General features: G+C 45.3%; 2 protein-coding genes across 12 annotated transcripts in view; one reads left to right on the forward strand and one right to left on the reverse strand.

Annotated features, from left to right (window-relative positions):
• Positions 1–5,167, reverse strand: part of SAP30BP (SAP30 binding protein) — a 63,133-nt gene extending 57,966 nt beyond the window's left edge. For 2 of the 4 annotated variants that reach the window (XM_075903667.1, XM_006136433.3), the window contains exon 1: positions 5,014–5,146. In XM_075903667.1, coding sequence (XP_075759782.1) covers positions 5,014–5,128 — 115 coding nt within the window. In that variant the 5' untranslated portion in view covers positions 5,129–5,146. Of the gene's footprint in view, positions 1–5,013 lie in introns of all 4 variants that reach the window. The other 2 variants (XM_006136432.3, XM_014580247.2) reach the window with 2 other exon arrangements.
• A 179-nt stretch (positions 5,168–5,346) lies between these two features.
• Positions 5,347–12,391, forward strand: part of RECQL5 (RecQ like helicase 5) — a 65,641-nt gene continuing 58,596 nt past the window's right edge. For 2 of the 8 annotated variants that reach the window (XM_075903665.1, XM_075903666.1), the window contains exons 1-5: positions 5,497–6,643; positions 7,349–7,470; positions 9,244–9,762; positions 11,630–11,735; positions 12,241–12,352. In XM_075903665.1, the coding sequence (XP_075759780.1) occupies positions 6,523–6,643; positions 7,349–7,470; positions 9,244–9,762; positions 11,630–11,735; positions 12,241–12,352 (980 nt within the window). In that variant the 5' untranslated portion in view covers positions 5,497–6,522. The other 6 variants (XM_075903659.1, XM_075903660.1, XR_012896810.1 and 3 more) reach the window with 6 other exon arrangements.

Consider the following 12,391-nt stretch of genomic DNA (forward strand, 5'->3'; position numbering starts at 1 on the left):
AGTGGGCTGTGCCGCTCTGCTGTCACTGCCCCCTAGCTCCCATTGGCCATGGTTCCCTGTTTCCCACCAATGGAAGATGCCAGAATGATGCTTGGCTGGAGCCACATGCAGAGATCCCTGACCCCATCTCCATGGGGCCATGCTGGCTGCAACCCAGCTCTGCTGCAAGCGGCTCCAGAGCCATAGGTTGCCAACTCCTGGTCTACCCTGTTATTAAAAACAACTAATGGAGATTGCGCAATCTCCCTGTGTAATTTGTTTCAGTGCTTAACTATCCTTACAGTTACAAAGATTTTCTTGTTGTTGAACCAAATTACCCTTGCTGCAGGTTAAGCCCCTTTCCTCATGTCCTGTCCTCAATGGACAATATCATACTCTTTATAACAACTTTTTACAACAACTTTTTACATTCCTTGAAGATTGTTCTGTCCACCTCAGTCTTATCTTCTCCAGACCAAAAAAATTTGGTTTGTTTAATCTTCCCTCATAAATCATATCTTCTAGACCACTGTTTCTCAACCATTGGTACGAGTATCCTTAGGGGTACTTGCAGGGTTGTCAGATGGCTGAAATGAAAATACCAAACACCGCCCCCCCCAAAAAAAACACCGGGCCAGGGGGGGAAGGGGGAGAACCAAAGTTGTTGAGAAAAAACAACACACACAACTCCAAGAACCTGGATCACTGCTAGGTGCTAGGGATTACTAGGTACTCATTTAAAAAAAACCAAAAAACAAAACTACACACACACACACCACACACACACACGCTTCATGGGGGAGAAGAGGGGGAAGGCCAGCCAGGAAGGGAGCGGTGCTGGCTAGGAAGGGGGGCAGGGGTGAGCAAACTTGCCGGCGGGGAGCGGGACTGACCTGGTCACTTGCTGCCTGTCCCGCACAGGCTCCCAGCGACACAGGAGTGAGGCGGCTTCTCCTCCTCCTCACACTCAACCGACTGAGGGCTCCCGGTGGCAATCGCAGCCCCGTCTCCCAGCTGGGACTCCCAGCCGTTCCCCCTGCCCATGCCAGGCTTCCGTCTGGTGCGCAGCCGGAAAAAATCAGAAAATAACGGACATTGCACATGTCTGGTATTTTCTGATTTTTTTTTAACCGGACAGAGCATGCAAATACTGGACTGTCTAGTACAATAACAGACACCTGGCAACCCTAGATACTCGAGAGAAGTCGGGGGTGGGTGGGTGGGTGGAGAGATGTCAACACAATTGAAATTTGGAGAAAACTGAATTTTTGTTTTAAGTTTTACAGCGCTTTATTAATTTTACACCCAAAAATTTCATCGCCTGCCCGGCTATGATTAAGTTGTTTAAACAAATGTGTTGCAATAGTAGAAAAAAATGTGTGTGTGTCTGAAAACTAAGTACTGGGAGTACTTTATTTTTTTTAAAGGGGTATTTTATTTAAAAAAAAAAAAAGTTGAGAAACGCTGTTCTAGACCTTTAATCATTTATGCTGTTTTTCTCTGGACTTTCTCCATTTTGTGCACTTAAGTCCTGAAGTGCAGTGCCCAGAACTGGACACCATACTCCATCTTGAGGCTTTATTAGTATTGAGTAGAGTGGAAGAATTGCTTCACATACTTTGCTTAAAACATTCACAGAAAGTTTACTTTTTTTTTTTTGAAAAAACCCCACCAATTACACAGTTCTCATCTTAAATTTATGATCCACTATAATCCCAAGATCTTTTACTACAACATTCCTTCCTAGGCATTCATTTTCCATTTGCACAACAGTACTTTACATTTGTTCTTGTTGAATTTCATCCTATTTTTTTCAGAACAGTTTGTCCCTCCAAACTCTCAAGATCATTTAAAATTATAATTTTAATCTTTCAACATGCTTAGAACACTTGTCAGCTTGATATTGCCTGACAACTAGTCATGCTATTATCCAAATCGTTTATGAACATCTTGTATAGAACTGGACCCAGGACAGATCCTTGTGGGACCCCCTCAATAAACCCTTCCAACTGGACTGTGAGCCATTCATATCTATCCTCCAAATAGTTTTCCAACCACTTGCATGCATACCTTATAGAATCATAGGACTGGAAGGGACCTCAAGAGGTCATCGAGTCCAGCCCCCTGCCCTCAAGGCGGGACCAAGCTCCGTCTACACCATCCCTGACAGATGTCTATCTAACCTGTTCTTAAATATCTCCAGAGAGGGAGATTCCACCACCTCCCTTGGCAATTTATTCCAATATTTGACCACCCTGACAGTTAGGAAAAAATTCCTAATGTCCAATCTAAACCTCCCCTGCTGCACTTTAAGCCCATTACTCCTTGTCCTGTCCTCAGAAACCAAGAGGAACAAATTTTCTCCTTCCTCCTTGTGACACCCTTTTAGATATTTGAAAACCGCTATCATGTCCCCCCTTAATCTTCTTTTTTCCAAACTAAACAAGCCCAGTTCATGAAGCCTGGCTTCATAGGTCATGTTCTCTAAACCTTTAATCATTCTTGTCGCTCTTCTCTGTACCCTTTCCAATTTCTCCACATCTTTCTTGAAATGTGGCGCCCAGAACTGGACACAGTACTCCAGCTGAGGCCTAACTAGTGCAGAGTAGAGCGGCAGAATGACTTCACGAGTTTTGCTTACAACACACCTGTTGATACAACCTAGAATCATATTTGCTTTTTTTGCAACAGCATCACACTGTTGACTCATATTCAACTTGTGGTCCACTATGACCCCTAGATCCTTTTCCGCCATGCTCCTTCCTAGACAGTCGCTTCCCATCTTGTATGTATGGAACTGATTGTTCCTTCCTAAGTGGAGCACTTTGCATTTCTCTTTATTAAACCTCATCTTGTTTACCTCTGACCATTTCTCTAACTTGCTACCCTATCCTCCAAAGAAGTTGCAACCCCACCCAGTTTGGTATCATCTGCAAACTTAATAAGCGTACTCTCTATCCCAATATCTACACCATTGATGAAGATATTGAACAGTACGGGTCCCAAAACAGACCCTTGCGGAACTCCACTTATCCCTTTCCAGCAGGATTTAGCACCGTTAACAACAACTCTGACTACGGTTATCCAGCCAATTATGCACCCACCTTATCGTGGCCCTATCTAAGTTATATTTGCCTAGTTTATCAATAAGAATATCATGCGAGACCGTATCAAATGCCTTACTAAAGTCTAGGTATATGACATCCACTGCTTCTCCCTTATCCACAAGGCTCGTTATCCTATCAAAGAAAGCTATCAGATTAGTTTGGCATGACTTGTTCTTCACAAACCCATGCTGGCTATTCCCTATCACTTTATTACCTTCCAAGTGTTTGCATAGGATTTCCTTAATTACCTGCTCCATTATCTTCCCTGGGACAGACGTTAAACTGACCGGTCTGTAGTTTCCTGGGTTGTTCTTATTCCCCTTTTTATAGATGGGCACAATATTTGCCCTTTTCCAGTCTTCTGGAATCTCCCGTCTGCCATGATTTTTCAAAGATCATAGCTAAAGGCTCAGATACCTCCTCTATCAGCTCCTTGAGTATCCTGGGATGCATTTCATCAGGACCTGGTGACTTGCTGACATCTAACTTTCCTAAGTGATTTTTAACTTGTTCTTTGTGTATTCTATCTTCTAAACTTACCCTCTCTCTGCTTGTATTCACCACGTTAGGCACACCTCCAGACTTCTCGGTGAAGACCGAAACAAAGAAGTCATTGAGCATCTCTGCCATTTCCAAGTTTCCTGTTACTGCTTCTCCCTCCTCACTAAGCAGTGGGCCTACCCTGTCCTTGGTCTTCCTCTTGCTTTTAATGTATTTATAAAAGGTCTTCTTGTTTCCCTTTATGTCGGTAGCTAGTTTGATCTCATTTTGTGCCTTTGCCTTTCTAATCTTGCCCCTGCATTCCCATGTTGCTTGCCTATATTCATCCTTTGTTATTTGTCCTAGTTTCCATTTTTTATAGGACTCCTTTTTTATTTTGAGATCATGCAAGATCTCCTTGTTAAGCCAAGCTGGTCTTTTGCCATATTTTCTATCTTTCCTACATAGCAGAATTGTTTGCTTTTGGGCCCTTATAGGAAGAACAACAAATGGTCTGGTAGCACTTTATAGACTAACAAAACATGTAGATGGTATCATGAGCTTTTGTGGGCACAGCCCACTTCTCCAGATGACCAGAGTTATGAGTTGGGGATATGAAAACCTCCCTTTTTCTTTCTTTCCCCTCTCCTATTTATTTCGAGTTTTCATATCCTCAACTCAGAACTCCAGTCATCTGAAGAAGTGGGCTGTGCCCACGAAAGCTCATGATACCATCTACATGTTTTGTTAGTCTATAAAGTGCTACCAAACCATGTGTTGTTTTTTCTGTACCAGACTAACCCTGAATCACCTTCTAGGAGGTTTGGCCAAATTATATTCCCTTATTTGCTCCATTATCTTTCCGGGTACCAAAATTTAAACTGACTCATTTATAATTACCAATATTCAGTTCCCACTAGAATCTGGGAGGACTTTTTACTTTTAATGCTGATTTTAAAGCCGGAAAAGGCAGCTGACTCCTCTGGAGGCCACCAGGGACGGGAGGTTGCCCCCTTTCTCTGGCTAAGGATGGCGAGGGAGTACCAGTAATTTCTTCCTTCTCGCAGTTACCACACGGGATTGAAAACACCCCCCCCCCCCGCGCCTCTTGCCCATCAGGGATTTGGGTGCCACTGGGACCCGAAGGGGCAGTTTCACTCCTGCTTCGACGGAGAGAAGGAACAGAGATCTTCCCGCCCTGGGAAATGGGCTCCCGCTACACACTGCGAGCGAGGAGCTTTTCACCCCTCCCCGCGGCGCTCGCCTCTCGCAGGGGCATTTCTCCGCTGGCAGGCGGCTCCCCCCGGCGGGCGAGGGGCGGCGGCTCTGCGGAGCGACCCTAGCGCGGGGAGGACGCGACCCCGTCAGCGACGGGCGCTCTGTGGAGGCCGGGCTGAGCACCGCTCTGGGCGGAGGAGAAGCAGCGGCAGCTTCCCCCAGCACTCACCCCCTGCCGCCCCGCCGTCGCTCCCCGCCGGGCCGGCCTCGCTGTCGGACTCAGGCTCGGAATCCTCCGCGTAAACCGCCAACGACGACAGAACGTTCCGCTTGGCCGCTGCCATTTTCCTCAGCCCGGCTAGTGCAGGACACAACTTCCGGCGACTGGCGATGACGCAAGCAAAAGAAGGCGGTATGGGCGAGCGCCATAGCAACCTGGCCTGCCCCTTCCGGCGGGTGCTGAGCCGGACGGACTCAAGTCCTACGCCGAGCCGCAGGCGCTTCTTGGGGCTGAGCAGTGCCGAGAAGCGAGTGGCCCTGTGAGAAGGGAGGGGAATGGGCGCCCACGACCACAAGACTCTCAAATCAACGGGACCTACCGGGATGCTGACAGGGGATTGGCTATGACGTCATTAATCGTCGCCCAAGCGAGAGCAACACCCCCAAGGAAGAGCATCCCAATGACGGAAGCGTAATAAGTGCGAGTAACGCGGTGGGGTGGCTGGGGCGGAAGGATATAAATTGGGGGAAGCGTAGGGCTAAAGGGGAAAGGGACGTTGTTAACACTGGGAATAAAGTAGTTCCTGCAGTGAGAGTGCCGGCGGGGGTACTCTCGTGGGCCCGAATCTCTTCCTAAGGCGGGGGGGGGGACCTTAGTTCAGGCGGTTCCTTTGCCAAGCGGGGTTTGCCCTAAAATCCAGCTCTGCTCTGGGTTGAAGGGGACCCTGAGTTTGTACCTTTCCATCCTCACCCTCTTCCCCGCCTGGCAGTTTCAGCTTTGCTGCCTCAGTGATAATTGGGGGGAAGGGCTTTCGGGAGAAGGTGGGAAGAGAGGGGCGTGGGGGGAGGATCTGGGTATAGAGCCAAGATATGTGGGAGAGGGGAAGGAAGGAAATAGTGGATGTAAGGGAGAAGAAACGCTCAGAAAGTGGCACTGTTGGCAGACCAGGGAGGCGAGAAAGTGCCAGTGTGAAAAGAGCTGCTGTGAGGGGATAGAAGGTGGTAGCCAAGGGACAGGGATTGAGAGGAGGCAGAAAGGACACAAATGTTCTCTTAGCCTTTCCTGTTTAATCAGACCATTCAGCCCATAGCAGACTTCCCAGAGGAGTGGCAGGTTGTGTGTGAATCAGATGCTCTGATCATTCTAAAGAGAGTTGTGCAGTGGGTTCTTTTCTCGCCCAGCTGTTTCAGACATGTGGCTCTGTATTAGAAACACTAGTTAGAACTGTGTCTAAGAAGAGACTTGCTGCCAGTGTAAAAATTAGATTAGATTTCCCTATTTTTAGAATGGAAGAGGGAAGCTGATTTATAAGTGATTATGTTTAAGAGAAACATATATATTCTCTAACTGCTCCAGGAATATTTGTTAACTTGGATGCTTAGGCAGTCGAGAATCTAATGGGAAAAAATATTAGTGACCAAAAAGAATTTGTGTTTGGTTGCCTGTGTAAATAACAGTTGAGCTAAGTAAGCTCCTTTCCTTCTTACCTTGACCTATTTCCAGTACTGTACCTATACGATGAACAACTACACTTCCTCAGGCCTGGATGTCAAGGTCCAGAAAACTCTGAAAAAGGTCTTTGGTTTTGACTCCTTTAAGACCTCTCTGCAAGAGAGTGCAACCATGGCAGTGGTGAAAGGTAAGGCATTACTGCCTTTCTTGGGACTCTAATCTTGTCTCTTCAGTTTTCAGGTTGTTGTCTGACAGTGGTTCTTTGAATACCATATCACTTGTTTCCACTAGCACATGCACACAGTTGCTTTCAGTTCACAGATCATTAGTATGGTTCTTCCTATTAAATAGCATGGCCTTGGTTTGCATCCTCTTTTTGTTAGTGGATGTTGTGTTATACAGTGATTCTCTGTACAACTTAGAGATTCTCAGCTCCATTACTGGGAGACTTGGTGGTAAAGTTTAACAGGCTGCGGTAAAGGTTCAGGTGTTTTGGTAGGTGGATGTAAAGCCTATCTTATAAGTTAAAAGCAAACTTCTCTGGAAGTAAGCTGATATTAGTTTGGAATGTCACTTAACTTCTCTTTGATTTACACTCCTGGGTAGAATAATTTCCTGTCTCCCAAGCGTATTATGATATTTAATTAACTATTCTAAAGTTATTAGAAATGCTTGGAAGGAAACTAGGGCAAAAGTGCAAAATATTGCAGCTATTAGTCTTTTAAAAATTAAAATAAACCTCTCTCAATTTGTCATGCAGCAGTGTACTTGCAGAGATGTGCTTTTAATGCAATTTGTCTTGATCTACAAGACTTTGTGCCAGTCCTCCAGAGCAAAATTTAGATGAATTGCCAGTTTAGTAGCGTTTAGCTTTGTTTTGTTGTCTTTGCAGGTGAAAATGATGTCTTTGTATGCATGCCCACAGGGGCAGGGAAATCCCTGTGCTACCAGCTTCCTGCAGTTCTGGCAGTGGGCATTACCATTGTCATTTCACCTCTGATTGCACTGATTCAGGTAACCATCTCCTGTTAACTGCGGAAAAGCAATCAATGAAGGGAAGATGGAGAGACTGTGTGGAGACACAATTGAGTCTAATCCCTTCCCCCACTGCCAACCTGTGATTCCAGTTTGCCCCTTTATTTTCACTGACATAGGTTTGGATTTTGATACTGTGAACGGAAAAGACTACTGCTGCTAACTGCCTTGACAGTAGAATTTTTCCAATTAATCCTAGTTGAAAGTATCCTAGCTTGTCAGGTCTTTATCCAAATCTAACACCCTAAAGGTGGGAATAAGGGGATTTTAACTACATTAGCTGCTGTGGGAATTCAGTTTTAACCTTTAACAGGTGATTTAAATTATCACTTTTTTTCTCTGTTTGCCTCCATTGCCTGCCAAAGATGTGCTTTCTGGAGGCAGCAGTGTCAACATCTAAAATGAATTAAATTGGACCATTCCTGAGAAAAGAACTACTATTTTATCTATTTCTGTAGTAAAAACCTTTGGGCGATAATCATTTTTTCCTTATAATAAATATTTTTGCTCAGTATCTACCTTCCTTTCTCTCATTCTTCCCAATTCTATCCTGGAGAGAGGAAGCTTCAGGCAGTACCACTTCTTGAACTCTTAAGGCTTCAGGGCAATTACATGTGGACATTTGGTCTTTTCTGGTGCTTTGTCACCCAGCTGTGAACAGTGAGCTTCCCTGAGTATAGCTGCTGTTTTACTTGGACTTTTGTAAGGCATTTGACTTAATATCACACAACAGTGTGATGAGCATGTACTTTGGCACTGTCTTGTGGTATTTTTTAGAAGGGATCAGGAACTAGTTCAGTGATTGACAACTATTTTTTGAGATCAATGAGGAATTCCCATCAAATGGGGTTGTTACTAGTGACTTACCACAGGGATTAGAGCTATGTTGTGACACTTCAATATTCTTGTTCATTATTTGAAAATAAATATATAGTTTTTGGATAACATAGCGATTGACAGAATGGTAAATAATTATGATTTGGAGCAACTTGGTATACTAGGCCCATTCAAACAAAATGCATTTTGATTCTCCCAAATGCAACTTTACACATTCAGGAACAATTAATGCAGGCCATAACTACAGAGTGGAGGACTGTATCCTGGAAAGGAGTGACCCTGCGCATGAATTGGGAGTCTGTGGACAAGCAACTCAACATGAGCTGCCAGTGTGATTCTGTGGCCAAAAGAATTGATACAATCCTGAGCTATAAAAATGGAGTAGAGAGGTGCCCTTACTTTTGTAGGGTCATTGTGAGACTGATACTGGAATGCTGCATGCTGTTTTTTAAAGAAAGCCCCCCAAAATTATTTGAGGGCAGGAGAAAAGGCAGTTTTTGGTGACAAAAGTTGGTAGTAGGGATGTAGCCTCAGTGTAGGGATCTGATGCTGATCATCCTGAAATAGTCTCATTGTCATTTCCAACATCTGAAAATGACTGGGTCCTTGCTGATAGCCTCACTGCTGATGAGAGAACCATTGTCTCCTATAAATAATAATGGCCACCTAAAGATATGGATGGATGATCAAGCCAAGCAGTTTTGTTAGCTGCTGCAGATAAGCCTGTCTTAAAAGACTCTAGTACTTTTGCTTGAAGACAGTTGGAGCTGAGGCTATACAGAAGTTGAGAGGGGTGAACAGGGTTTGGAAACTATAGGTTTAGAGGTGAATCTTGGTTATTGTGTGTATTTCTGCAGTAGCTTTCTTGGTAAACACGGCTTTCTTTAATGCCATTTGCTTCTTCTTTAATTACAGGACCAAGTGGATCATTTGTTGGCACTGAAGGTCAAAGTCTGTTCTCTGAGCTCCAAGCTTTCTACTCAGGAAAGGAAGCCCATCCTGGCTGACTTGGCAAGTGAGAAGCCCCGGGTGAAGCTCCTGTATATTACGCCAGAAATGGCAGCTGCCTCCTCCTTCCAGCCCACCCTGAACTCCCTGGTGTCTCGAAACATCTTGTCCTACCTAATAATTGATGAGGCTCACTGTGTCTCCCAGTGGGGACATGATTTCCGACCCGACTACCTGCGGCTGGGCATCTTACGCTCTCGCATACCCAACACACCGTGTGTCGCCCTGACTGCCACAGCCACCAAGCAGGTTCAGGATGACATAGTGGTGTCACTTAAGCTAAAGCAGCCTGTTGCCACCTTTAAGACTCCTTGCTTCAGATCTAACCTGTTCTATGATGTGCAGTTTAAGGAGTTGTTGACTGATCCCTATGTGAATCTGAAGGATTTCTGTCTGAAGGCACTTGAAGAGAAGAATGCCCAAGGGGTAAGTTTAATTCTCAGAAGCTACTTTCAAGGACAGAATGGTAAATGGAACCGAACTATCCTAAATGTTGTGGTATCAGGTTGATAATAATGGGTCTGCATGGGGAAGGGAGAGGTCCCTGTAAAAAACATGCTCAGATACTTTTTCAGAAACTTCTAAATCTCTGAAATACTTGGCATCCTTCCAGATATTGACTTCACCTTAATGACAGGGTGTCAAACTCCTCTGTCTTTGGAGAGTGACACTCACAGTTGCTGCCCTCTTCCTCCAATCCTTCACCAAGCCTAAGTGAATGGGGACTAATGGGAGGGGAGTCCTGCAGGAAGTCAGGGGAAGAATCATGGCCTAAAAGTGGAAGGGTGGGGAGAAACAGTCACTCCACAGCTGCTACTGCCGTTGCCTCACGGGTTCTGTGTTCTCTCCTTATGGTAAGGAATTGGACATTGCAGATGTGCTCCTGTCCCTCCCTACAAGCCTGATTGTTCAGGGAGTTACTGCAGGTCAGCATTTCAATACATATCTGATGGAGACACTCTCTGTGGGCTCCTCAAGTCCTGCATCTTCCTCTTCACACTGGAATCCCACTTCTGCTTCTGCAGCTGAGGTTTGTTTTGGAGGAAAGGGCACAATTTGTGTCTCAGAAAGCTTTGTTCACCGTAATACTTTGAATCTTCAATTGAGGTGGTTTGATTGTTTCAAGAAACTACATCTGAAGATCTCCCTGGCTTTCGCGGATGAGAGAACCACATCCCTTCTGCTGTCTGCTAGCCCCCAGTTTCTTTGATGCGTACATCACCTTCCTTATCTCTGAAAACCTGACAAGGAAGCCGCATCATAGACCTTCTAGATCTCAAAGTGGTATCTCCATAAAGGTGTTTATTTAGACACATCCTTGAAAACCATAGGTTTGGTAATAGGTTGAAACCACACAGCTTCACCCTCTGTAGTCACCAGTGTTGGTTGCTTGTTATGCTGTGATTTCAGAAATCTTCCTTTTAGTATTTAAAACCCTAAATAACTGAGGGCCGGTCTACCCAAGGATCTGCTCCCCTACCCTGTTGTGGTGTGGCTGGAACTGCTGTCTGAAGTCTGGTAAAGCTCTGGAGGGTGTAGCATTCAAGAATGTTCTCACTGCTTATTGGGTCCAATCCTGCAACATACCCTCCATTCCCTACAGAAGTCAGTGAGAGTTGGCTGTGCTTATCAGTTCACAGGATCAGGCCCACTGTGCCAAAGATCATTCTGGTGAGCCTTCACATGTCCCTGTTGTTTCAGCATATGCTTATTTTCTTTATGGTTAAGAGGCCTGGGTGGGGGCTTGGTGTGGGTTCTGTGTCCGCTCTAATCATCTTGGGTCTTGCTGGTTTTTATTTAATTTAGTGAGCTGTACTTATAGCCAGTTAAAACAAAGGTGCCTTTACATATGGGCCACTCTAAATACATATATATTGTTAGAAGTGTAAAGGTAACTTTTCTTTCTTAGCTGACTTTTTCTCCCATTTGACAGATGCACGGCTATAAGTTTAGTTTTGCTGTGCGTCTGTGGGGGAAAAGCTGAAAGAGGACGCATTGCACAATGGTTTGCGCACTAGCCTAGGATATAGAAGAAGTGGGATCAGTTCTCCCTCTGACTCTGGAACAGTCACTCTTCTGTGTGCCTCAGTTCTGCATGTGCAAAATGGGGATAATTGCACTGCTGTACCCCATTAGAGATTGTATAGAGGTCAGACACTACAGTGATAGGCCATAGACATCTCTAAGAGTCTCAAGTGTTTGTAGCCCTGTCCCATCAGTAGCAGTGGCTGTTAGCATTCTCTGAATTCCCCTGGACAGTGTGCTGGATTTTCTCTTCTCTGGCTCTGTGTAGGTATTCGCTGGCTGTGGCATTGTGTACTGCAGGATGAGAGAGGTCTGTGAACAATTGGCTGTTGAGCTGAGCTACAGAGGAGTGAAAGCCAAGGCCTATCATGCAGGTACTGGAAGTCATGTCCACATTGTACAGCCCCTCACTCAGAGCTGCAGAATTTCCCATTATCTAACAATCTAGGTCAGAGCTACCATAGGGAGCATCTCTCTCTGTGTAAGCCTGTAACTGCTGAGATTTGGCCAGGAGCTCAAGCTGACAGGCACCAGAGATAGGTGGGGTAGGGTCCAATGGTGTTCCTTTGGTTCTAGAACTCAGTTTCCTCTGCTGATCCACCAGACCTGGAAAATATTGCTCTCTAAGACATAGTTCCAGGCCTTTCTATTCAGGCTTTTGCCTGAGAGGGAACTGAATTTTCCCGTTTGGAGCGTGGGGAGTGCTGAATGTTTTTCTTTGATAATGAGCCAGTCCAAAGTACGGATTATTGTATTTGGCTTTGACCAGCATATTGTTATACATAGGGAGTGGGGAGAGATTGCTGGGATACTGAGGGGTGAAAGGGTATCTCCTCTTTCTCTCTGATGTCCCTGCTTTCTCTCCGTTTCCCTCCTCAGGGCTGAAGGCAGCAGAAAGAACTTCAATTCAGAATGAGTGGATGGAGGAGAAGGTCCCTGTTATTGTCGCTACCATCAGTTTTGGAATGGGAGTCGACAAAGCTAACGTCAGGTGTGTAGGAGCTTGAGCAGAGAGGGGGAAATGTCCTCC

The sequence above is a fragment of the Pelodiscus sinensis genome, chromosome 20 (genome assembly GCF_049634645.1).
Source record: "Pelodiscus sinensis isolate JC-2024 chromosome 20, ASM4963464v1, whole genome shotgun sequence".
In the NCBI taxonomy this organism is placed as follows: Eukaryota; Metazoa; Chordata; order Testudines; family Trionychidae; genus Pelodiscus; species Pelodiscus sinensis.